The following is a 25,373-nucleotide window of genomic DNA, read 5'->3' as shown; positions in this document are numbered from 1 at the left end:
TTTCTTTTAACATATATGTATATGTAAACAGTTACATATACACATCAACAAACGAAAATTAACAAAAACACACTCTGATAAAATTGTAGAGGAAAAATAATTACATTAAATTACAGAGTGCAGAATAAAAAAACAAACAAACAGACATACAAAAACAGTGAACACCCCCCCACCCACCCATGCCCCAACTCGGCACATCACGACAAACACGCATACTACTGGTTGTTTATGCAATATAAAATGTACAATGGTAATAGGCAGAAATTCAATCAGGTAGTACCTCTAAATTAGTGAAATAGGAAATAAAGGGTTGCCATTTGTGGAAAAATTTTACTGTACATCCTCTTAATGTATATTTAATTTTCTCAAGCTTTAAAAAAACATCATGTCTTTAAGCCACCGGGAGATAGAAGGATATTTAGCAGATTTCCAATGTAACAATAATAAACGTCTTGCAAGTAAGGATGTGAAAGCTATAATATCCTTTTGTGTAGAGTTGAGTGCAAGTGAGGGGTTAGGAATCCCAAATATAGCAATCAGAGGGCAAGGTTGGAGATTTACACCAAGAACAGTTGACATAATAACAAAATAACCCGCCCAAAAATCTTTCAGAACAGGACATAGAAAAAACATATGACTGAGGTGACAAGGAGAGCCATGACATTTATCACATTTGTCTTCCAGTTCCGGATATAGTAACGACAGTCTAGACTTGGAGAAATGCACCCTGTGTAGAACTTTAAATTGAATAAGTCCAAGACGTGCACAAGAAGTGGTAGATTTGACCCTCTCTATGGCTTTTTCCCAGGACTCCTCATGTATTTGTATTCCAAGTTCCACTTCCCATGTACACTTAAGTTTAACATTTGAATGGTCGCTAAGAGCCAAAATAATATTGTACAATTTCGAAGTGATTCCTCTGTGATGAGGAGTAAATGATAACATTGTTTCCCATTGCTGTTCCAGTGGTAAAGAGGGAAAATTTGGGAAGCACTTAGTAACAAAGTCTCTTTCTTCCACCCATAGAAATACATTCATCTCTCAGGTTCAAGTTTTATGTTTTAGCTTTAGCCTTTTTCAACATTGCCTAAGCAGTTTCTTCAGCTCATTCAGCAATAGCGTTCCGCTGCTTTCAGCATTCACACGCATTTCCTGCTGGAAATGCTTCTTTTTCTAGTTTTAAATTGTATTGTGTTTTCATTCAGTCTGAATGACTTCTATTCACTGGCTTCAGTTCTACAGCACACACAGTGTTAGATGGGGAGAACAGAAGTACAGGGTCGATAGCTGAAAAGGAAGCAGGAAGCTGTCTTACCTTACCCAACTGTGAGTTTACCCATTTTGTGAAAGTCTTCTTCTGGACGTCTTCTCTTTCATCTGCCACAAGAAAAACAGAAATAGTTAGGAGGAAGTACCGACAGCGTGCGTGTGTGTGTGTGAGAGCAGTTCAAAAAGAAAGTGGAAAGTACACACACTTTGACAAGTTCCACTACAAACCAGACAAACTGAAGATGCTGAACTGGGTCTATCTGAATACAGTCTCTCTCTCTCACACACACACACACACACGCGCACACAAGAAGGCAAGTGGTGCTCAGCATGAAGAGGCCTCACTAATCTTGCTCACGGCTAATTGCATCCTCATCATATCAGCTGGCACTCAGCTGCCGCCGTCACCCAGTAAACTGCAGTGAGACAGCACAATTTGCACTTGTTGTGCTCATGAAACTCTGATTTTGGAAAAAAAACAAAAAAAACATTACAGTTGCAGCTGCCAACAAATCTAAATACCGTTAGAAATCCAAAAGAATCCAAAAGAAAAAGTTTTTTTTTCTCCCATAAATATGCATGACTTAGCCAGATTGTGTTTGTTTTATTTTTTTCCTATATCATTGTGTATGTGAGAGCAGGTGATGTTACTTTGGAATAGAATAGAATAGAAAATAGAAAACACTTTGTTGCCTACAGTAACAGTAACAAGGTTTTAATGGCACAGTAAAAACACAGAAGCACAGTAGCAAAAAAGGTGGGAGGCTAACATACGGGAACCCAGAAAAATGGACGTTGTGGTAACTTCTGGTAAATCAATTTACACAGATTTATTGCAATTATAACAATACAGGGCTCTCAAGTTTTGAAGTGAGTTCAGAGTGAGATTTTACCAGCGGCAGCGGGGATTTGGTTGAAGTGGGAATGGATGTCTGACAAATGACGCATAAATTCATTCAAACAAAAATATTTATGATTTATGACTGGAATAAGTTAACCACGGGCGTCATGCAACCCAAAAATTGGAGGGGGCACAGTGAATGCGAATGTTCTATTGCGCGCACAGCGCGCACAAAATTTTGGGGAGGATGCCCTCAAATCACTTATTTTGGGCACTTATACAGGACTCTACACTAGTATTTGTTAGTTTATTTTTAGAGCACAGCACAATGAAAAATGTTTAAGTAACACATTATTTAACCTTTAAATAATGTTGAGGGTCCAATGTGACCCATTTTTACATTTAGGAACAGTGAAAACACCCTAAACATTTTTCCTCAAGTTGAACTTGTTCAACACAATATTTGATACAGATGCAATGGTCTTTCCTGCCACTATATGATTACTGTATAAATCACAGTAGCATTGACTGATGAGTTGAACGCAGCCTGATGTAAACATTAATAAAACTCAGTAACCAATCACACAGGCAGCTCCATGTTGTCTCTGTGTGATGTTCAGGGACAGGTCAGGACAGTCTGAAGACAGAGCTCTGAGGTTGAAGTCTATAATAATGAGATGAGATGAGAGACACCTGTGACTGTGACAGCTTCGTCTTGACCACATGTCAGCTGATCATCAGCTGCAGCAGAGGAAACTCCGCTGTTCTCCGCTCCACCGCGATGAGCGCTTTTTTTTAAATTTTTTTTTAATTAAGCTCCTACTGTAAACTGGCGCGGATCCGGTGTGTTTATCAAAGCTTGGTCGCCGTGCTCAGGCGTTTGAGCTGCGTTCATGAAGTTAAGAGGCTGCTTTCAAACTCCTCAGGCAGTGATCAGAGTCGGCGGCTTTTTGACTCGTTACGTTACTCACTGGTCGTCGGTGTTTTAGCGATGGTACAGGCTGAGGCCAGTAGGCTACAACAGGTAACAGTGTTGTTGTCTCTTCACCTCTCTCCTGTGATCAGTGCGCCCTCAAATCTGTCCCACTGTTAAAGCGAGTGGTGGACGTCACCGTGGTAATTTAAATGCGTGAGAAATACAATGTGTGGCGTGTGAGCGTGTGAACGGGTGGGAATGCGTGTGTCACACGCCAAATGCGTGAGACTTGAGAGCCCTGACAATACAATTACAAATAGTAAACTTCACCCTCTGCGTGTTACATTAGCAGTTGTTTCTTCTAAACGTTAACAATATTTAGTGGGTAACAGTTAGCTACCATGTTTACCACTTTGTTAGCAGGCTTGTTAGCCAACATTAGCTAGTTAGCCGTAACCGAGGTAACGGTAAACCCGACACTTGGGCCACTTGCTTGTTTGATTCTGGTCGGTTCGATGACAACAAATCATATACAACATGAAATTCCAGAAATTTTAAATTGTAATTAAAGGGATAGTTCAACATTTTGGCAAATTGGCCTATTGCCATAACCCCTATAGTCATAGCAGTAGGTTCGTTACCTTTAATTGTCGGTGCAAGCTATTTTAAGAACGGCGGAGCAGAGCCGTGAGCTGCTCAGAGCTACGCTACGGAGGCTCATTATGGGATTTCTTGGTTTCCCTCATCAAACTCATCAAATACACAGAGGGAAATTCATGCAAAACCACTGATGCACGTTGCCTTCAGGGACAGTTTTTCATCAACAGTCTCTGTATTTCCCTCTAAAACAACTCTGTGTGGTAACGTTGTGTTATTATCTCATAGCGTGGTGAATGTGCAGCTCACAACTTGTCCACCAGAGAGTTGTGGAGTTGTTGGATTGTGTATTTGATGAGGAAAATCCAAGAAATCCCATAATGAGCCTCCGTAGCGTAGCTCTGAGCAGCTCACGGCTCTGCTCCGCCGTTCTAAAAACAGCTTGCACCGACAATTAAAGGTAACAAACCTACTGCTATGACTATAGGGATTATGGCAATGGGCCAATTTGCCAAAATGTTGAACTATCCCTTTATTAAGGAATATCATTATTTTTGGATGTACCAAATCAGAATGTAAACATGATGGTGCTGCTGAATGAAAAGTCAGTTTATATCTAATTTAAGTATTTTAATTCTCACTCATCACCATCATTTCCAGGATGTCCACCATCATTCTGAAGAATTCTGTCCGTTCTCCAGAAAAGACCATAATATACGTACATGCTTTTTTTATTTTTTCATCAGTAGCAGAAGAATGTAACGTGGCCTGTGACATGCATTATAATAGAAATGATGACACATTGACTTATAATAACACCTTTCCCCCGCCTCCCTCATCTGACTGGAAATGGGGTCACTTCCCATTACAGCGGATAATAAATTACACTCTCATCCTGAGACAGAACATCAGGTTAAATATTATAGCAGCCAAGCTAACACTACTCTGCCTGTGTGTGTGTGTGTGTGAGAGGGAGTGTTGACACTGGCCAGGCACTGACTAATGGAGCTGATAATGAAACTTCTCCTTTAATTAAAAAGGTCCCGCGTTGAGCAGTGCACTGTAGTCAGTTGCTGCTGGACACACACACACATCCCGGTACACATACACAATTACAGGTATATAGCCAAACACACACACACACACACACACACACACACACACACACAGAAAGAGAGAGATAATGGCAGTCGGAGCAGTGAAGCATGAATGAAATAGAATCATGTAGCAAACAATCTCATCTAAAGCAGGTAATCCATCCATATCTCTGTGTGTGTCCCATTGTTTTCCCATGATGCTCTATCTTGCCTGTGAGTGAACCTCCGCATGCACAAGTACAGTAGCTACTATGTGTTCATTGCCTTACCCTGAGAAAGAAATTCACCTGTGCTCTAACGCTGTGTTTAAGGAGAAGTATCAGCAGCATTTGTTTGACCTCTGTCAGACTCTACTACTAAAAACAGCACATCCTACCAATTTTAAAATCTTCTTTCAGTCCCCATTTATGTTTCAGGTTGATTTTCTTCCTTATAGTAGCAATGATTCAATATTTTTTAGGTTCTTACCCTGTCTGACAAACATTCAGAAAAGTAAAATAGAGGGTTGTTTACTGTATCATATTCTCAATAGCCTTTATCAGTCTGCGTTAAAGGAGCTATCTGTAATCTTACTATTGCTAACTGCTTGTTTTTAAATTTACCATTCAATTAAAAAACTTCATTATCATTACATTAACAAGGCAAAACCAGGCCAAAACGTGTGCTAAAGTGCCCTCTAGGAGCCAAAACGTGTGCTAAAGTGCCCTCTTCAGTGGCGAGGACGCGCTATATGTGCCCTTTTTTTCCTTTTCGCCCCTGCCCTTCAAAAAGTCTGTGCACGCCACTGGTGACGACATAGCGGAGGAAGGCTGTGATGATGGATGTAGCCTAGCATTCAAAAGTGATAGCAACAAAAGAAAAAAGGAAAATGAGAAGTGCAAAAAAAAACGAAAAACAAGGGCTAAACAGTGATCCCAGAGGAGTGCTGATCTAGGAACAGCTCTGGTAGAGGACCTGAGCTTCAAGGGGGAATACACATTCAGTATTTTTTTTTATTTATGAAAAAGATATTCCAATATAATAACATTATATATATAGTTATAGAAACCAAAGCAAGAGGTTTTGGTGCCTGAAGCTAACCAGCTATGACCTTAACCAGCCTTGTGCACCCATGGGTGGTATCTGCACACTAAAAAATGTTGGGTTATCTCTGTAACCCAATTTCTGAGTTATTGGTGTTGAGTTAAATTTTTAGGTTGTTTTTCCAGAGTGTAACCCATTTTCAGTGTTATAAGGCTATGAATTTAACCCAATTCCTGTTAAGTAATTGGGTTATTTTTCAGTGAGTAACCCATTTGTTGGGTTAAGGGTTGGGTAATTCTGTGACTTAACTGGCCGGTTCATTTGAAAAATGCTGTCCGCGCACTACAACATTGGGTTATTTTTTAACCCAACTATTGGGTCATGTATAAAGCACTTGCTCGACCCAATAGTTGTAGTTAGCATAACCCAACTCTTTGGTTGAATATTCAACCCAAAAGTTGGGTCAAAAAGATGAACCCAACCCGGTGGGTTAAAATAACCCAAAAAAGGGGTTTGTCCTTATTTGAACCAGCAGTTGGGTTAAAATTGGGTTATTTTTTAACCCAACTGTTTTTAGTGTGTGAGGGCTGTTATGCTCAGTTTTGATTCCATCATATTCACACTGAACATTAATAACCTGGTTATTCATATGTGCTTGGTTCTTGGTGTCCTCCCTGGCACCTTGCAGCTACTCGCTCCCTAAGGAATTTCACAGTTTACCAGTCTGGGCTGCCGAAAAACGTGTGTGTCTCTATAAATAAATAAATGTGTGTTTGTGGGGATGTGTAGAAATTTGCATATGTACACATCACAAAGAGAGGGTGTGTGTGCGTGAGAGGAAGGAAACAATCAGAGACTGAAGGAGAGGGAGAGTCACGATCAATAGTCCATTTAAATGGTTGTTGTGCTTTCAGGAAACCTGCTGCAGCTCAACACACACACAGACACACACACACGCAGAGCATTATGCACAGGCACACACAGACGCACAACGCACACATGCACACAGCCACACGCATGTGATTAACTCAAGGAGCTTAATCTGGGTTTGAGAAGAGGTGACAGAAAGAACAGAAAGAGAGGAAATGAAGCGGTGAGGTGGCGAGGAGAGGGAGCGAGGGAAGGAAGGAAGGATATTAAATCCAGGAGGAGCGGAGGAGAAAAGTGGAGGACGAGGAGCACAATGGCACAGGAAATGATTGGAGAAAATAAGAAAGAAAGAAAGAAAAAAAGAAGACAGATCCGTCTCAAACAGAAGCAGGTCCAGACACCAGTTTAAATATTACAGTCTTACAGTGTTTGTGAATAAATCTAATACAGATATCACAGCCTGTCATCACTTCAGAAATAATTGACTTCACTTCCAAACAGGGCCGTTGCTAGGAATTCTGGGGCCCCTGAAAGAAAACTATGGGCCCCTGACTTTTCCACCTTTTTTCTTAGACTACGTATGTATTATCATTTTGGGATGTTGCTGCTGTCCATGTCCATCCCTTTACAACCAAAGTGTTCACATCTTCTACTTCCACCAGTCACAACGCTAACATCACATCACACTGTTTTCTTAAAGCAACACTTAGTTTACGCTGCTCAAATGAGCTCCAACAACACCAGTGACCTTCTTTAATTTAAGGCACAAAAATTCCTGCTGTGTTATGAAACATTAGCGACCGTTCCCACACACAGCTGCCCTCTGCTGCTAAAGAGAAAAACTCTAAATACACCAAAAAGATGAAAGTTTTCACACTTCAGCAGCTCAGGAGGAAGTTTTTTTTGTCTTTCTTAATGTCTTTTTTCTTCCAAAGCAGAAAAGGACAAGAAGAGCACTCTCTCTCTTCCTAGGAAGTGAATAGAAACATTCATAAATACATTTCCAATGTGAGTCATTAAGTTCCATTTTCATTTTGCGGCATTTAGCAGTCGCTCATGCGGAGAGCTGCTTTTAAAACAAGCTTAAAGGTGTAGTACCCCTGAATTAGTGAGGTAAAGATAAGAGTTCGCCCCGGCACGGCGCACGGATTCATTTCCTAATATTTCTTATCTCATCTCGGACAGGAACAAGGAGGAGAAAGCAAAGCTCTGATCTCTCAGCTGAGCAGGAAACTGCTGGAGGTTTTATTCTAACGACCATCTGAGGCTGAAAGCTTCATGCTGAACTCCCCAGAGGCCACATACACACACATTACCTTCACATACACACACATTACCTTCACATACACACACATTACCTTCAGACAGCGTGGTGTGTAATGAAGCAGTGTGTGGTCTAGTTATTGTCTGCTCACCTGTTGAGCCTTTAGATAAAGTGGAATGTTGCATCTTTCATTCAGGATAAGCAAACTAAATGGTTTTAGTTATTATTATTATTATTTAAAAATGGTTGACACTAGGGGTGGGAGAAAAAAATCGATTCCCATAAATATCGCGATATCTTTTTTGACGATTTTTAAATTGATTTTTTTTTTTTTTTTACATTTTTTTAAATATTGTGCATGGTGCATTTGTTCGCCTTTTTTACATCCAGAGAGTCCAGGTTTTGAAAAGGGTTTAAGTTCACTTTATAATGGAGTGTGTTAATTTATAGGCAGTGTTTGTGTGCAGATAAATGTTAAAAATGCTAAAGACTAAAAATCATAGAGAGAATCGGCAATATCGTAGAATCACAATTTAAATCGAATCGCCATCCAAAAAAATCATAGAAAAATCGAATCGGGAGAAAAGCATATCGTCCCAGCCCTAGTTGACACAATTTAGTGAGTAAATGGCTTCACAGTTCCTTATGGGTCAAATTGACCCAATCTGTTCCCTTCCTCCATCCTTCCTTCTTTCCACAATCCTTATTCCCTTTCTTCCTTTCTTCCCTTCGTCCTTACTTCCTTCCTCTTTTGATCCAATTGACCTGATCTGTTCCCTCCCTCCCTCCATCTTTCTTTCCTTCCTTTTTCCCTCCCTTTCTTCCTTCCCTTCGTCCTTATTTCTTCCTTCCTTTTCTGACCCAATCAACACAATCTGTTCCCTCCCTCCTTCTATCTTTCCTTCCATCCTTCTTTCCCTTCATCCTTCCTTCCTTCCTTGACCCAGGAGGAGAAATTTCCAAAGGGGGTTTGAACTTATGAGCATTTATTTCAACAAAGCAGCAACAACTCCTCTAAATGAAAACGCTTTTCTACTTTACAGAGATTTTAAAAAACAAGTAAAACAAAAAAACACCTGATTAGTCAAGTTTTCCCATAAAAAAACAAAAAACAAAACCAACAATTTCTGCAAGAGGGTGTGAACTTCTGAACACTTCTTTCACCAACAACAACTCTAAATGCCTTTCTAATTTAAAGAGATTTAAACACAACACCAGACAAAAAACAGCATTTCATTTTGCACTTTTATTTTCTAACTCTTTCATCTGGTCTAATCATTAAGCACAAGTTAAAGTTGTGTTATGCTGAAAATGACACTAAATCTCTCCACATTAGCTGCGATACCTCCCACAGCTCATGTAATCCTCAGCTCGCGCCGGCTGCTGCCACACATCTGATTTATAATCTAACAGCAATAAATCTCTGCAATTATAAGGACGGGTGTCGTGGTGTTTCACACTCAAGTTATTAAATCTCCTAAACAGTTGCTGTGTATATTATAATATATTATGCTGTAGGTGATGGTTACGGTTCGGCTGTTAGCATCACATTCAAATGAAATGATGATTAACTGAGGTGAAATGTGATTTTTATGTCACGTCTGCCTGGGGATTAGGCAGAACCTGCACTTATCAACCCAAAATCTATTTCTAATGTATTTCCTACATATAAAATGTATTTCTAATGTATTTCCGACAGATAAAATGCATTTCTAATATATTTCCAACCATTTCTAACGTATTTCTGACAGATGAAATGTATTTCTAATGTATTTCCAGCAGATAAAATGTATTTCTAATGTATTTCCACCAGATGGAAACATCCATAGTATCTGTGTGATCAATCAACAGGCCTGTCTCTTCCCTAATGGGGTTCAGAGAGTGTCTAAGTAAAGACCCCCCCCCCACCGAAGGCAAACATGGCCCCGGTGCAACGGCCATGTTTATTACTGTTTTGGCGCCGGGTGCCAAGGCAACGGTCACGGTCGTTAGCCACAGAAGGAATCTGTGACCAGCTCCAATCAGACGAGGTCGTTACTGAGAGACGAGGAACAGAAGTGACGGAGAGAGAGGGGGGGGGGGGGGGGGAGGAGGGGGTGTGGAGGGAGAGGGAAGGAAAAGAAAGAGCAGTGGCGGCGAGAGAGAGGAAGATGAGCTTGTGTCAACCTCAATGTCAATTAGCAGCTGGAGAGGCACAGATGCACCGAAGCTGCTGTAGAGTGGTAGCAGCAAGGAAGAGGCTCAGCTGTTGGAAGGAATTCTTTTAAGCAGATTTTTCTGATATTTATATTTCTTTACTTTGTCTCAGGGAATGCTGGCAGACAAGTTTCCCGAACTTCAGGTTTAAATTTAGCCCACGCTTCCAGCTCATCCACCTTGTTCCTGATGGACTGTGCATTTGAAAGCAGGAAGCTGGTGGTGGTTGTCCAGGCTGAGGTGACTCAACCGGGGGGCAACCGCCATTCCAACATCCCACCAGTCCGACATAGGCCTCTAATTGTCTAAATGGCAACACTTCATTTTCTATCAAACGTCTCATCATTCCGACAATTTTTTGCCTCCTATGGTCGGAATGGCGGTATTTTTTTTTTCTTTTTTAACCAAACTGCTGGTTCAAATAAAGACGAACCCCTTTTTTATTTTAACCCAACAGGTTGGGTTATTCTTTTTTGACCCAACTTTTGGGTTGAATATTCAACCCAAGAGTTGGGTTATGCTAACTACAACGATGGGTTATTTTTAACCCAATTATTGGGTCGTGTATAAAGCGCTTGCTCGACCCAATATATTCATATAGACCCTTTCAGAGAGTATAAACAAAAACAGGTGTGGCTCATTAGAAAACGCTCTGGTACACTAAATGGAATGGAGCCTTAATTAGTATCCTTGGTAACACCTGTCTTTGTTTATACTCTCTGAAAGGGTCTATAGGTAGCTGTGGTGGCGGGCGGAGACAAACAGAATGGCCCAACCCTTAACCCAGCAAATGGGTTACTCACTGAAAAATAACCCAATTACTTGAACAACCCAGGAATTGGGTTAAATTCATAGCCCTATAACCCTGAAAATGGGTTACACTCTGGAAAAATAACCCCAAAATTTACCTCAACACCAATAACTCAGAAATTGGGTTACAGAGATAACCCAACATTTTTTAGTGTGCATGTATCTACTGAGTCTCAGACATAAAAGATCTCCCACACGCAACAATAAAAACACGTTTCTCCAGGTAAAAACAGAGATAAAAAGACCAACACAAACTACACCAGGTAGACTGCTTCGGGTCGCACACTGCAGCTATCAGGTCAGCAGTGGCCAGTGGTAGAGGTACATGTTGCTAGGTGATGCATTGTGGGATGCTATGAGTCTACTGAGGGCATATATCATTACTCAAATGTGGCCCAGGCTGGCTGACACACACACACACAGAGCATGAGCTAGAAAGAGCGAAAACAAAAATTCCAACCCTAATCCGCAGAGATAAACACACCAACACAATTCAGCATTACAACTACAAAAAACCCCCAAAAAACAACAAGATTTTATGCATTATCACACATGTTAAATTGAAATATTACAACTTCAAATGTGAGAAATGCAAATCCTTTTTCTGCCCTATTATTTACCTTTTGTGTTTGTGTGTGTATGTGTGTGTGTGCAGCTACCACCTGCTCCAGATTAACCCAGTGTACGCCTCTGCCAGGTAAGGATTAACCTCACTATGAACGCAGATTAGGCGCACACACACACACACACTGGGAACTCTCGGTCCTGTTCGCCTATGTCGTAAAAGACGACTCAGGATGAAAAAACATACAAGATGTTGGGCAAATCAGGACACACACTCAAATCCACACTCGTCCCTTCCGTCCCACAGCGTCACGATCACCCATCCCTTTCTCACACCGGTTTATATCTCCATAAAAGCAGCCTTTCTTGTAATTACCACTTCTATAAAGAAACGTAATCTTTCCTCCTGCTGTGGTTTATTAGACAGAAAACCCCTCCATCTTTGTTTTCACTGTATTCACCGTTTCAACCCCGCTCACATTTCTCTCCTCTCTGCTCGTTTTCATCATCCCAGAGTGGCTCTCTGTATTTTCTCATCCCTGTAATTGGAAAATTGCTCAGATCTGTGTTGAATGGGGGATTACTGCGACCAGCGATCAGATTTCAGGCTCGTATCGGAGCGAAAGTGAGAAAAAAAAGGAGATATTATATCAGAAAATTGCCCAAATCCAAAAACTGATAGCAGTAGTCTGTTCTACAGCAAAGCAAAATACTTGTTTAGTCGCACAAACCTGCACAGACCTGTTTAGACATGACACAGGATGCACAGCCATGACCTCGAGCCTAATGGAGAGTTTACTTCTTCCTCAACAACTTTTGTTTTATTCACAGACTGAGCACACAGCTTTAATGCACATTCAGAAATACCAGAAAGCTTCAGAAAGCAGCAGAGAGATGGGCTTTATGTCAGAAACACATAAACTATTGATGCAAATAGACCCATAAAACACATAAATGTTGCACAGCCCAAGTATCCCCGTTTAGAAACAGCATTTCTATTGCAAATGTCAAGACACCCAGGAAAAGGCAGAATTGGGGGAAGGGTGGGAGCTCTAATGTCAGAAATGCTGCTTTTTTTCAGCTTTTTCTTTTTTTTTCTGGAACCGAGCTCGATGGGAAGATCAATATCAGGCTCAAGTATGTGTCTTTAAAATATGAAGCTACACCCAGAATCAGCTTAGGTCTGCATAAAGATAGCAGAGGGGGAAAAATCTAGCAGCAGCAGCAGCAGCTCTAACTCCCTCAAACTCCATATTTTTACATTTCATTTTATGTACAGGTGCAGAACTGGTTGGCATATATACAGTATATATTTATATACGTGGCCAAACCCAGGAATAGCTGTTCAGGCCTTAATGGTAAGATTTGCAAATTGTCTTCAGGCCACACATATACATATATGTATATATACACACTAAAAAATGTTGGGTTATCTCTGTAACCCATTTTCAGGGTTATAGGGCTATGAATTTAACCCAATTCCTGGGTTGTGTACGTAATTGGGTTGTTTTTCAGTGAGTAACCCAGTTGTTGGGTTAAGGGTTGGGTAATTCTGTGACTTAACCGGCCGGTTCATTTGAAAAGTGCTGTCCGCGCACTACAACATTGGGTTATTTTTAACCAAACTATTGGGTCGAGCAAGTGCTTTATACACGACCCAATAGTTGTAGCATAACCCAACTCAAGTTGGGTCAAAAAGATTAACCCAACCCGTTGGGTTAAAATTACCCCCCCCCAAAAAAGGGGTTCGTCCTTATTTGAACCAGCAGTTGGGTTAAAATTGGGTTATTTTTTAACCCAACTGTTTTTAGTGTGTACACACACATATATTAACATATACATGTGGCAATTGGACAGTTAAAGTTAATGCAAGCAAATGTTGGCTTCAGGGAGCACGAGGCAGCAGACAGCAGCATTTTTATATACATTCTGAATTGCGGCCAACAGGTGGAGCCAGAGAACACTGGGGAAATGTCATAGAAACGAAATGGTTATCTCAGTCATTACTTCCTGTGCTGCGACCAAACCTCATGTGAGTATGTAGAAGTGTTTGATGTTTTAATCAGTTGGGACAAAGTGTGTTGGAGTGAGAGCGATTTGAATTTTTTTTGGGGGCAAATTATTAAAATTGAGGGCGCAACCCGCCCGCCCGCTATAATGAAAACTCAAGCTTTAGATAACTTTAAATCACAAAGGTCTTAAAGTGAGGTTGAGTAAATAGGAAATCGATCAGATAAATACCCTAGGAGGATTTTGTTCAAGTATGAGGATCCAAAATTGGCGGCAAAATTGCACAATGCCAAATGGCCAACTTCCTGTTCAGACTATACAGAACCTGCAAGAGGCTTTTGTGTACATTTTGATATGTTATACGTGTTTAGTGAATCTCATCCTTTTTTGTCAGCTCTGAGACGAAGATCGGTCCGTTTAGAGTTGCTGAAGAGTTTCTCTGATGACTTTAGGTGGAGGCAGGCTAACACTACCCATACACTTCCAGTGTTTGAGCTAAGCTAATTACGGCGATACGGCTCTATCTCCCTTGTTACTGCACGCACAGTGGAAAGGATGGTGTCTATCTGCTGGTCATGAACTCGGGAGTGAGACAAGACACGTAAAAAAAAAAAAAAAGTTGGCGTATCCCTTTAAGTCACAGCTTCTAAATACAGTACATTATAATCTACAATACACATTGTGCATTTTTCTGTGGACTGATGATGATCTTTAACACAGAGCCGAGGTAAACAAAGAGATTTGAGGTGAAGAGGCCGAGTCTATCAGCTGATCTCAGTCTGACTCAGCTGCATTTGGCCTTGGAGACACCGAGCGTTTCCGGATGTCTGTAGGTCAAAGACTACAGGCACTGATATGACTGCAAAGGAGTTTTCCATTTTGTCTGACTTGTTGTGTATCTGTTGAAACACTTCTGAACATCTCTACATTGGGCTGTGTGTGTTAAAAGGGCCATAACTCCCACGCAGTTCCGTCTGCACTGAATTACAGCTGAGACTTGGCGCTTTAATGCGGTATCCATTATTTTACTTTGAATTTAATGTGCTGAAACTCAGAGCAGGGAAATGTAAAATGTGTAACTGTCCAAATAATAACATTCTTTCCCATATAACAAATGTTAAACACAGACAAGGATGGAAATTCAACAAGAACAGAGGGGGCTGTCTGCAGGGGAATCACATCGTTTCTGATAAACAAACTACTGCATGATTCATTCAATAATTTGTGTAACTGAAATATACAAAATGCTGCATTTTGATTTGGTATTCAGCCAAAAATCACTGAGATACAAGCTGCTCTTATATTAGGTTATATTGTCATTTATAGACACACTATAGATAAGGTTAAAGGGATACGCCAACATTTTTTTTCTTGTCTTGCCTCACTCCCGAGTCCATGACCAGCAGATAGACACCATCCTTTCCACTGTACGTGCAGTAACAAGGGAGATAGAGCCGTATCGCCGTAATTAGCTTAGCTCAAACACTGGAAGTGTATGGGTAGTGTTAGCCTGCCTCCACCTAAAGTCGCTAATTAGCTTAGCTCAAACACTGGAAGTGTATAGGTAGTGTTAGCCTGCCTCCACCTAAAGTCGCTAATTAGCTTAGCTCAAACACTGGAAGTGTATGGGTAGTGTTAGCCTGCCTCCACCTAAAGTCATCAGAGAAACTCTTCAGCAACTCTAAACGGACCGATCTTCGTCTCAGAGCTGACAAAACTCTCCGGTAAGGCATCTTGAGCGGTCAAATGCCGCTAACAGGACCAGATCGGTCAAAACGGAGGGTTCAAGCAAAGACGCTTTATTTTGGTTCAAGCTAGCTACATGGAGGGTAGGTTAGCTTCCTATTTCAAAGTAAAAGCACAAATTCTATCGTCATGGTTTTCTGTATGTAAAGGGCAACGGGTGTTTTATTTTGTGAAAGTAACCGGAAGTGCGTTGGTCACAACGGCTAGCTTGAGTAGCGCCGAATTCGTCCCAACAAAATAGTAAACAGCTGGTATTTAGACAAATTAACGACACACTGCTGATCTAAACGGCTACTTTCTCACCTAAACATGTTTGAAATGTTGATAAAGTGATATATTTACAGAGTTTAGAGTTAAAATGAAATCAGCTTCTGCTCAGGTAGCAGGCAGGCTAACACTACCCATACACTTCCAGTGTTTGAGCTAAGCTAATTACGGCGATACGGCTCTATCTCCCTTGTTACTGCACACACAGTTGAAAGGATGGTGTCTGTCTGCTGGTCATGGACTCGGGAGTGAGGCAAGACACGAAAAATAAAATGTTGGTGTATCACTTTAAAGTAGTTTGGAGGTGCTGCAGAAAAAATGGGAGATTGTTTTTCTTAATCTGCCACCATTCACTTTAAATGTGCTGGATATGATGAAACAAACTCTACCACAACGGTTACACCGACTTTTAGAGTGTGTTTGTGTACACACAGTGTGTATATCTCTAATAATCTGGTGTTTTCCCGAGGTGATTGATTTTTCCATTCCACTCGAAGCATCTGTGTATGCCCCAGCTCGTGTGTTTGCTCGGGGTGGGGGTGGGAACAGATGATGTGAGGTTACAGCTGCCGGTGGAACATCACCCAACATATGGGATGAACACGGGTTTGCTAATATTTCCCTGGTACAAAAGCAAATGTGCACATAGTTTTCTCTTTCTCCTCATCTTGTTCTCTTTTTCTTCTTGTCATTCCATCTCCAAACTTTTGCCCTTTTTCCTCTCTCTGGTATCTTTCCCTTCTCTTGCTACTAGCCATTCCCCAGAGAGATTAGCCAAAAGGCCAATTTGCTTCCTGATTTTCACTTCTCTAGTCCCTAATTGGCTTGAGGGGATCTAAGGGGATTTGTGGAGGGGGGCGGTGCTGAAGAAAAAGCACTCCCGTCTCTTCCCTGCTAAATGTGGACACGGAGAACGGACTAAATAAAGCCGCCCATCTGTAACTGCAGCATGGTATCCTGTCAGCACATTACTGGCTTTGTTTACACTTTGCTTTATTGGATTTAAGTCTTTCATTTGACTTAAAGTTATGGAAAAACACCAAATAAATTATGTTTTAACCCACTTCTATTATAATTCTAAATTCAAGGTACATAACTTTGGTTAGAATTATAGTGGTGGGGATTTGCCAACAATAGGCGCAAAACAGAATGCAATATTGACTTCAGAGATTACAGTAGAAGAGATTAAAGCGGCAATTAGTCGGGCAAAATCAGGAAAGTCACCAGGAGCTGATGGAATGGGAGCTTCCTTTTATAAGACATTCAAGGAAGAGTTAATCCCACTACTCCTGGACTCATTTAATTATAGTCTCAGATCAGGCAAGATCCCTCCCTCATGGAAGGAAGCTATTATTTCCATTATTCCAAAGGAAGGTAAAGACAAAGAATATTGCTGTAACTACAGACCCATATCGCTTTTAAATGTGGATTATAAACTTTACACCTCAATTATAGCTAAAAGATTGGAGACATTTATGCAGGATTTGATTGACGAGGACCAGACTGGTTTTGTTAAAGAAAGACAAACACAAGATAACATAAGAAGGAGTTTACATGTTATAGAAAATATACAGAGCAAGGGGGAAAGTGCAGTTTTGGTAAGCATAGATGCCGAAAAGGCTTTCGATAGTGTGAGTTGGGTATTTTTATACAAGGTATTGGAAAAATTTGGTTTCAATAAGGAGTCTGTGAATTGTATTAAGTCGTTATATCAGGAACCTATGGCAAGGATTAGAATAAATGGCAGTTTGACAAAAAGTTTCACTTTGGAAAGGGGGACAAGACAGGGGTGCAGCCTCTCTCCGAGTCTATTTGCGTTATTTATCGAACCGCTAGCCCAAATGATCAGGCAGGAGGAAGAAATTAAAGGGGTGAAAATAGGAAGGGAGGAACATAAGATAGGATTATTTGCGGATGACATATTGGTTTTTTTAAAGCAACCCAACGAAAGTTTCCCAAAACTCATAAGGCTACTGGAGAATTATGGAAAATATTCGGGTTACAAAATTAATGTTACAAAAACACAGGTCTTGTCAATAAACTACTCCCCGGCCCAAGAGATAAAAGATACATATAAACTCAATTGGAATGCCAAATCAATAAAGTACTTGGGAGTAAATGTTACAAAAGGAATAGACAAGCTATATGATGCAAATTACACTAAAATAAATCAAGACATTCGTAGAGACTTGGAGAGATGGTCTGCTATTTTTTTTGACTTCAGCTCAAGGATAGAAATAATTAAGATAAATGTCTTACCGAGACTCTTATACTTATTTCAGTCTCTGCCAGTAAAGATTCCACCGAAGCAGTTTACTGAATGGGACAGGTGGATATCAAGGTTTATATGGGGAGGAAAGAAACCTAGGACCAGGTACAAAACTCTGCAGCTCCCCAAAGATAAGGGAGGAATGGCTCTGCCAAATCTCGAGGAGTATTTCTATGCCGCACAAATCAGACCCTTGATATGTTGGTGTAACAATGAGTATTTTTCAAGATGGAAAAGTATAGAAATAGAGCAGGCGGGCGTTGAAGTACGAAACTTGATAGCATATAAAGGCCTACTGGGAAAAATAGGTAACCAATTGAATGTAATAACCAAAAATACAATTGAAATATGGAATACCGTTGTTGAAAGGTATAAACTAGAGAAAGAGGTAAAGAATTTGAGCTGGTTTGCATTTGACGATAGGTTTATACCTGGGATAAATGACAAAGGGTTTAAACAATGGGCAAAAAAAGGGATCACAGCAATATGTACAATGGTTGAACGGGGTAAGCTGCAGAGTTTTGAGAAGTTGAGGGATAGATTTGGATTAGATGAACATGAACAATATCGCTACCTGCAAATAAAGGATTATTATGAGAAAGAGATAAAAACTGATACTGATAATGAGGTTGTTGAGGTATTTCGGAGAGCTTATGAAGGTAAAAAATGCAGAGTAATCTCAGTCCTTTATAAAAGTTTGATGTCATGTAGAAAGTCTTCCTCTCTTTATATCAAAGAAAAATGGGAAAAGGAATTAAAAGAACAAATAACAGAGGAAGAGTGGTTTAATATGTGTAAAACACAGTGCACGTCCACTAGCTCCAGGATCTGGAGAGAATTCAACTGGAAGAATACGGTCAGATTTTTTATAACCCCCAAGATTAAAAAAGCGGCGGTGTCTATTCAGCAGCCATGTTGGAGAGCATGTGGCCACATGGATGCTGACCATACACATATATTTTGGTCCTGCCAAAAGTTAAAAGGATACTGGGACAAAATATGGAGGGGTTTACAAAAAATAATAGGATATAAGATACCAAAAACATGTAAGATACTCTATTTGGGGAATCTAACACAAGATACAATACAAAAAGAGGATGAGTATCTTGTTAAAGTATTGCTGTCAGCCAGTAAAAAAACAATTACCAGAATGTGGTACAAAGTAGACCCCCCGACGGAGGAGCAGTGGATGTGCACTGTAGAAGAGATTTTTGTAATGGAGAAAATCACTCACAAACTGAGACTACAAGAGACACAATTTGAGGACAAATGTGAAAAATGGACTGATTACAGAAGACGAGAAGAGGACACCACCATTGCCACTGAACAATAAGGACATTGATATAAGGATGAGTGTTTAACTATGTATGTATGATGTGCCCTGACACTGTAATTGTTGAAAGAAAATTTGAATAAAAAAAATAAGTTACAAAAAAAAAAGAATTATAGTGGTGGGCATAAAACTCAATATATTTTGAGACACATGAACTCAATGTAATTTTTTCTTTGGTTGGTTGGGTATGAATTAGAGAGGAAAACTTTTTCCAAAATTTTGCTAACTCCAGTGACCAGCTGGTTAGCTAGCAAGCTAATCACTAAATTACCACCAAATGAGCTGGTAACTGAAAAGAAATACACAACTTGCGTGCAAACTTCAAGACTACAAACACAACCAATAAGAACTAGAGAAAAGAATGAACAAGAATCAAAAAGGTATGAACAGTTTTAATTGGATTGCTCAGAGCAGCTAGCTACGGCTAGCTAGCTCACTAAACCGTGTCTGTAGGCTACTGCATGTGTGAAGAAGTGTTGTGGTTTTGCAATAATCTAAAGGAGGAGCACACCTACACCCTATAAATGGCCAATAGGAAAGCAGCGCATTTTGCGATTCCTCTGGGTGGGCAATTAGCCACCCCAGCCCACCCATAGACACACCCCTGCTCTCTCTGTTTGCCCCTGTATCTCTGTTCGTCTTCAATGAGGAAGATAATGGACTTATTTTTTCCATTTGTGCATTTAGCATTGGGTCCCAACAACAAGGCCAGCTCTACATCTGTGAATGCCCACGACTGAGTGACTGAAGGAGAGGGCACTTTAACAGGTGTTTTGGCTCCTAGAGGGCACTTAAACACACGTTTTGGCCCCCATGAGGGCACTTTAGCACACGTTTTGGCTTCCAAGAGTACACTTTAACGTGCGTTTTGGCTCCCAGGGGGAACTTTAGCACAGATAGATTTGAAAAGAGAGTACTTCCAGCCTGACAGATCTAGTAGTTTTTGGACAGTCCTACTCTTTGGTAATAAAAGCTCTTCTGTAGCTTTCTCTTTCAGAAATGAATGTACCTGAAATGGCAGTACAGTCACAGTTTATATCTTAGTCCATGTAAATCCTCTGAAACTACCTTTAATCTGTAGTAGTTTGTCTTTGCTGCCTTTTTTTCTACTACAACTCTGGTACGTATGGAAAGGGAAAAGAAAGAGGGAAAAGAAACTAATTTATACCTCTTCTCCAAAAGCTCTCACCTTGTACATATGGTACATTCCAAATTCATATTTTCTAACAAGTTTTCTTTCCCTTTACAATCAATATCTATTATAAGCCGTTCTAAAATCTGGTCAGGCAAGTCCCTTACAGCACAGAGAAGCCTGTGATTACTGGCTCACTGAGCGAGACAGTTTCCGTAATCCTATTTGGTGAGGGTATACCATACCAGATACATCATTCCATACAATGCATCAGGATTTTGGGAACAGCAGAAAGTCTTTGCTGTGAATGCAAACACTCGCTACTTGTAGAATTTGTAGCGTGTGTGATGGATTGGCCTTTTCTCAAGTTAAAAAAACAAAAAACCAGTACATGATTGATACATAAGAGCAGTTTATAACCGTTTCTACTGAGAACCATTATCTTTGAACATCAAACAAAACCAAATATGTTTGGTCAGAACGCTGTGGAAAAGAAACCAGCAAAGGAGGCAATCAGGGGAGACAAAGGGAACAAAGAAAGAAAAATGGTTCTTTTTGAGTCTGTGCTCTTGTAAAAACTAAGCCGTTGGACATTTGTGCAGCAGGTTATTATGACCTACCCTATATTGTGTTTGGGAGTATCAAATAATGACAGAAGCAAGGGGAGGTCCTCCTGATGTGGACCACGTCAGGCCTTTCTCCTTCTACCCACAACAACAATGACCAGAGAAACCCTAATCACTCTCCTTTCCTTGTCCAAAATGAGAAGTTATTCAGAAATTATTATTTTATTATTGCAGAAATCATAGCAACGAAGGCAGGTGCACTGTCTGCATGTTTATTACCCAACCATGACAACCTAAGATAGGAATATCTGGTGCACACTAAAAACAGTTGGGTTAAAAAACAACCCAATTTTAACCCAACTGCTGGTTCAAATAAGGACGAACCACTTTTTTGGGGTTTTGGGTTGGCTTAATCTTTTTGACCCAATTTTTGGGTTGAATATTCAACCCAAGAGTTGGGTTATGCTAACTACAACGTTGGGTTATTTTTAACCCAACTATTGGGTTGTGTATAAAGCACTTGCCCGACCCAGTAGTTGGGTTAAAAATAACCCAATGTTGTAGTGCGCGGACAACATTTTTCAAATGAACCGGCCGGTTAAGTCACAGAACTACCCAACCCTTAACCCAACAAATGGGTTACTCACTGAAAAATAACCCAATTACTTGCACAACCCAGGAATTGGGTTAAATTCATAGCCCTATAACCCTGAAAATGGGTTACACTCTGGAAAAATAACCCCAAAATTTAATTCAACACCAATAACTCAGAAATTGGGTTACAGAGATAACCCAACATTTTTGAGTGTGTGTCATAAAGGTACAATTCCTGGAGACACTGTATTCACCACTTTCCATAGAACGCCGCTGGGCGTCGCCATGACACTCAATTCACCGACAAGTCGGTTGCGCACTTCTGTCTCCCTTCAAGCAGAATGGAGCTAGCCTAGCAGTCTGTCTTAGAAGTGTTTTTATTATTATTACAAGTTCATAGAATGTCCTCCGGTACGACATGTGCTGTTGTTGGATGCACAAACAACTCAAGGAAAGTTAAAGATTTTATGAATGGAGCCTGTAACGACCATAAAGCCAATCGCAAGAGTTGTGGATGTCCGGTTGCTACGTTAGCCGCTAGCTGTTGCTACGTAAACAACCGACTTCCGGGGTGGTGTGACGCAATGGATCATGGGAAAATAAAGTGGTGAATAAAAGGATTGACAAGGGGGAAGGACTGGTCCCCTTTTCATCAATGGATTTAGAGCACGTGCCACTTGTTTGCTATTTTGCAAGTGATAAGAATTAAAGACAAATCCATCAAGCAGATCAGTAAAGAGACTGAAACTGGAGAAAAGCAGGGTTTCACATTCAAGACAATGATCCGAAACAAACATTTAAATCAACCATGACTGCTTCTTTGGATTTATATCTGGACATCATGGAGCAAGAGCTTCTAGAATCATATTGAAACTTGACTTGATTTTGTTGTCAGGTTTTATTTCAACTGTGTATTTCTTGTCAAAAGTGTTTAAAATAAAAAAAAACCAAGGCTTTAAATACTTTGATGTTCCTCTGTCTTGTTGGACTTGATATTCACAACCTGGCCCCTGCTGGTGCAGTACTTCTGCAGAGATAAAGGGACTCCGGGGGGTAAGGAAAACAATATCAAAGCTGATTTGCATCATCCAGAATGCAGCCAGTGTACTGAGGAGGAGAAGAGTCTATTAAATATTAAATAATAAAACTGGATTTTGGATGGGAGTGGATTTTTGGCAGTCTTGCTCCTGATTGAGACTCAATTGTGCTCGATCAACCTGGACTTCACTTGGTCATCAATACAGCTGGGCTCATCTTTTTGAGCGGAATGATCGTTTTAAATCAAAGTCTACATTTAGTGGCCAGCACTTTAACAAATGAGGCCAAACTTGTTTATAATTATCTTAGGATGCTTGACTGTCCCTTTAAGCAGCAATTCAACTCTTTAGAATTCTAAACCAAGAGGCCCTGATGTGGGATCGGGATTGTTCCGGACTAGGGTTGCAAAGGGGCGAAATTTATGGGAAATTAAGCTGGGGAATTTTGGACATATTCCAAATTGGAAACTTTCCATGGGAATTATGGGAATTATTTACATTTATGGAAATTAACTGGAAATTGGGGGTAATTTTATATATATATAAATGTGTGTTAATTTAAAAACATGACATTTCAACAGATTTATTTGTGAGTACAACTTTATCAACTTTTAATTCTTGTATGAACAATCAATTCTTTTACTGAACAACAAAAATATGAATGTTGAGTAAAATATTACTCTCCAAGATTATGCTACAATATATTTTCCCCAACTATATTGAAGTTCCCTGTTAACTCATTGAGTGCCATTGACGTATACGTCAATCAAAATACAATGCTTGGGTGCCATTGACGTACTGTATATATATGACAAACTGCAGAGTAGGACTCCTACTTGTTGTATTTTAGTTTTTTTTTTTTTTAATTGTACAATGAAAAAACATGTGAAATGAAATTTTCAGATGTCTTACATGTTTTTGAAGCCAAAATTAAAATGGATAAATCACTGTTTTTCTTGAGAGACTCTTTCACAAAAATGCATTTTTCTCAGCTTTCTAGAAAAAAAGTGGTCTTTTTGGTGCAACCAGGCTCTATTCAACTTAAGATAAATCAAGAATGGAACAAGGTACAAACAAATGTTTTTTTCCCTAGTTAAATAGAGAGTCTCCTCTTTCCTTTGAGCTATTTGGTGTTTTCAGAGTCATAGTACAAAATATTCTGTGGGTCTTGAAATATTACTCAAAATGCCCCAAAATGCTGGCACATGGCACTGACCATTTTATAAAAGGGCTGGCACTCAATGAGTTAAGGGCCAACCTTCAATTTTATAAATTTCGGATTTATTTCCATTAATTCCCATGGAAAGTTTCGAACTTTGAAAATTCCTGTATACTATATACAGTAAGTGGCCTCAGTGGGAGCAGAACTTGCCCCAGGCGGTGTTATGTGTCATGCAGTAGCAACAAGAACTCATCTCTCTCTCCTCCACATTCTTTCATTTACTCCTCCTGTATCCATCTCAATATGTTCCGTTCAGTTTTTTTCCACGCTACGGTGGCCGAGTCAGGAGGCCAGGCTGACATTTTGTTGCTCCGCTCCTAATCACATAATGTTGCCCTGAAGAAGCCTGTTTGAGCAGGCAGCGGGTGACTGATAGCCCAGCTCTTGCAACGCTAGGAAATTACATCGGTGTAATGCCATTTAACTCAGCGAGCAGCTTTGTGCTTAGGTAGAACGGAGAATCAATCTTGTCCTACCTCCCTCTCCCTGAAATGCCAATGCACACTTTCTCTCTCTCCTGCCCGGCTAACGGTTGAGAGAGTGAATGTCTTGCAGGGCAGACTGCTGCGCTAAGGGACCGGCTGACTGACTGAGAGGCGGGGAAACCCGAGACACTGTGATCTGTCTTCACTGTCGGCAGTCGCTTATTATTCCAACTGTAGCTATTGATGGCAGCTAAGTGAGGGCGACGGCCACGTAGAGCTGATTCTACTCAGATCAAGTCAATTAACATGAGTCTAAGTCCTGCCTCAAGTCTCAAGTTAAAGGGATAGTTCAACATTTTGTTAAATTGGCCCATTGCCATAACCCCTATAGTCATAGCAGTAGGTTCGTTACCTTTAATTGTCGGTGCAAGCTGTTTTTAGAACGGTGGAGCAGAGCCGTGAGCTGCTCAGAGCTACACTACGGAGGCTCATTATGGGATTTCTTGGTTTCCCTCATCAAACTCATCAAATACACAATCCAACAACTCCACAACGCTCTGGTGGACAAGTTGTGAGCTGCACATTCACCACGCTATGAGATAATAACACAACGTTACCACACAGAGTTCTTTTCAAGGTGAAAAACTGTCCCTGAAGGCAACGTGCATCAGCGGTTTTGCATGTATTTCCCTCTAAAACAACTCTGTGTGGTAACGTTGTGTTATTATCTCATAGTGTGGTGAATGTGCAGCTCACAACTTGTCCACCAGAGCGTTGTGGAGTTGTTGGATTGTGTATTTGATGAGTTTGATGAGGGAAATAATGAGCCTCCGTAGCGTAGCTCTGAGCAGCTCACGGCTCTGCTCCGCCGTTCTAAAAACAGCTTGCATCGACAATTAAAGGTAACGAACCTACTGCTATGACTATAGGGATTATGGCAATGGGCCAATTTGACTAAAGATGAAGATCGGTCCGTTTAGAGTTGCTGAAGAGTTTCTCTGATGACTTTAGGTGGAGGCAGGCTAACACTACCCATACACTTCCAGTGTTTGAGCTAAGCTAATTACGGCGATACGGCTCTATCTCCCTTGTTACTGCACGCACAGTAGAAAGGATGGTGTCAAACAAACCTTCTTACTCAGAACCTTCACATTGACCATGTGTAAATACCTCCTATCATCTCATGCTTCTTTCCATAAAGACCCTCTCTCTACCTTTCATCCCTCTTTTCTTTCCCCATGATTTCCTCATCTGTCTCTATTTCATTCTCTTTCTCCCTCTCGCTCAGCGGAGAAATACTGTAAGAAGAGGGCCTAAAAATACCG

General features: G+C 40.5%; 1 protein-coding gene across 1 annotated transcript in view; it reads right to left on the bottom strand.

Moving 5' to 3' along the window:
- The window catches only part of LOC310999082 (dystrophin-like), a gene marked incomplete at its 3' end in the record, with an annotated part of 346,130 nt that overhangs the window by 223,683 nt on the left and 97,074 nt on the right, over positions 1-25,373 (bottom strand). Inside the window, exon 2 of the mRNA XM_083989398.1 lies at positions 1,316-1,377. Within this exon, the coding sequence (XP_083845524.1) occupies positions 1,316-1,377 (62 nt within the window). The remainder of the gene's footprint in view (positions 1-1,315; positions 1,378-25,373) is intronic.

This window comes from Trachurus trachurus, assembly GCF_905171665.1.
Source record: "Trachurus trachurus genome assembly, chromosome: 2".
Lineage (NCBI taxonomy): Eukaryota > Metazoa > Chordata > Actinopteri > Carangiformes > Carangidae > Trachurus > Trachurus trachurus.
Note: the sequence above shows the minus strand (reverse complement) of the source record. Positions and strands in the feature narration are given on the sequence as shown.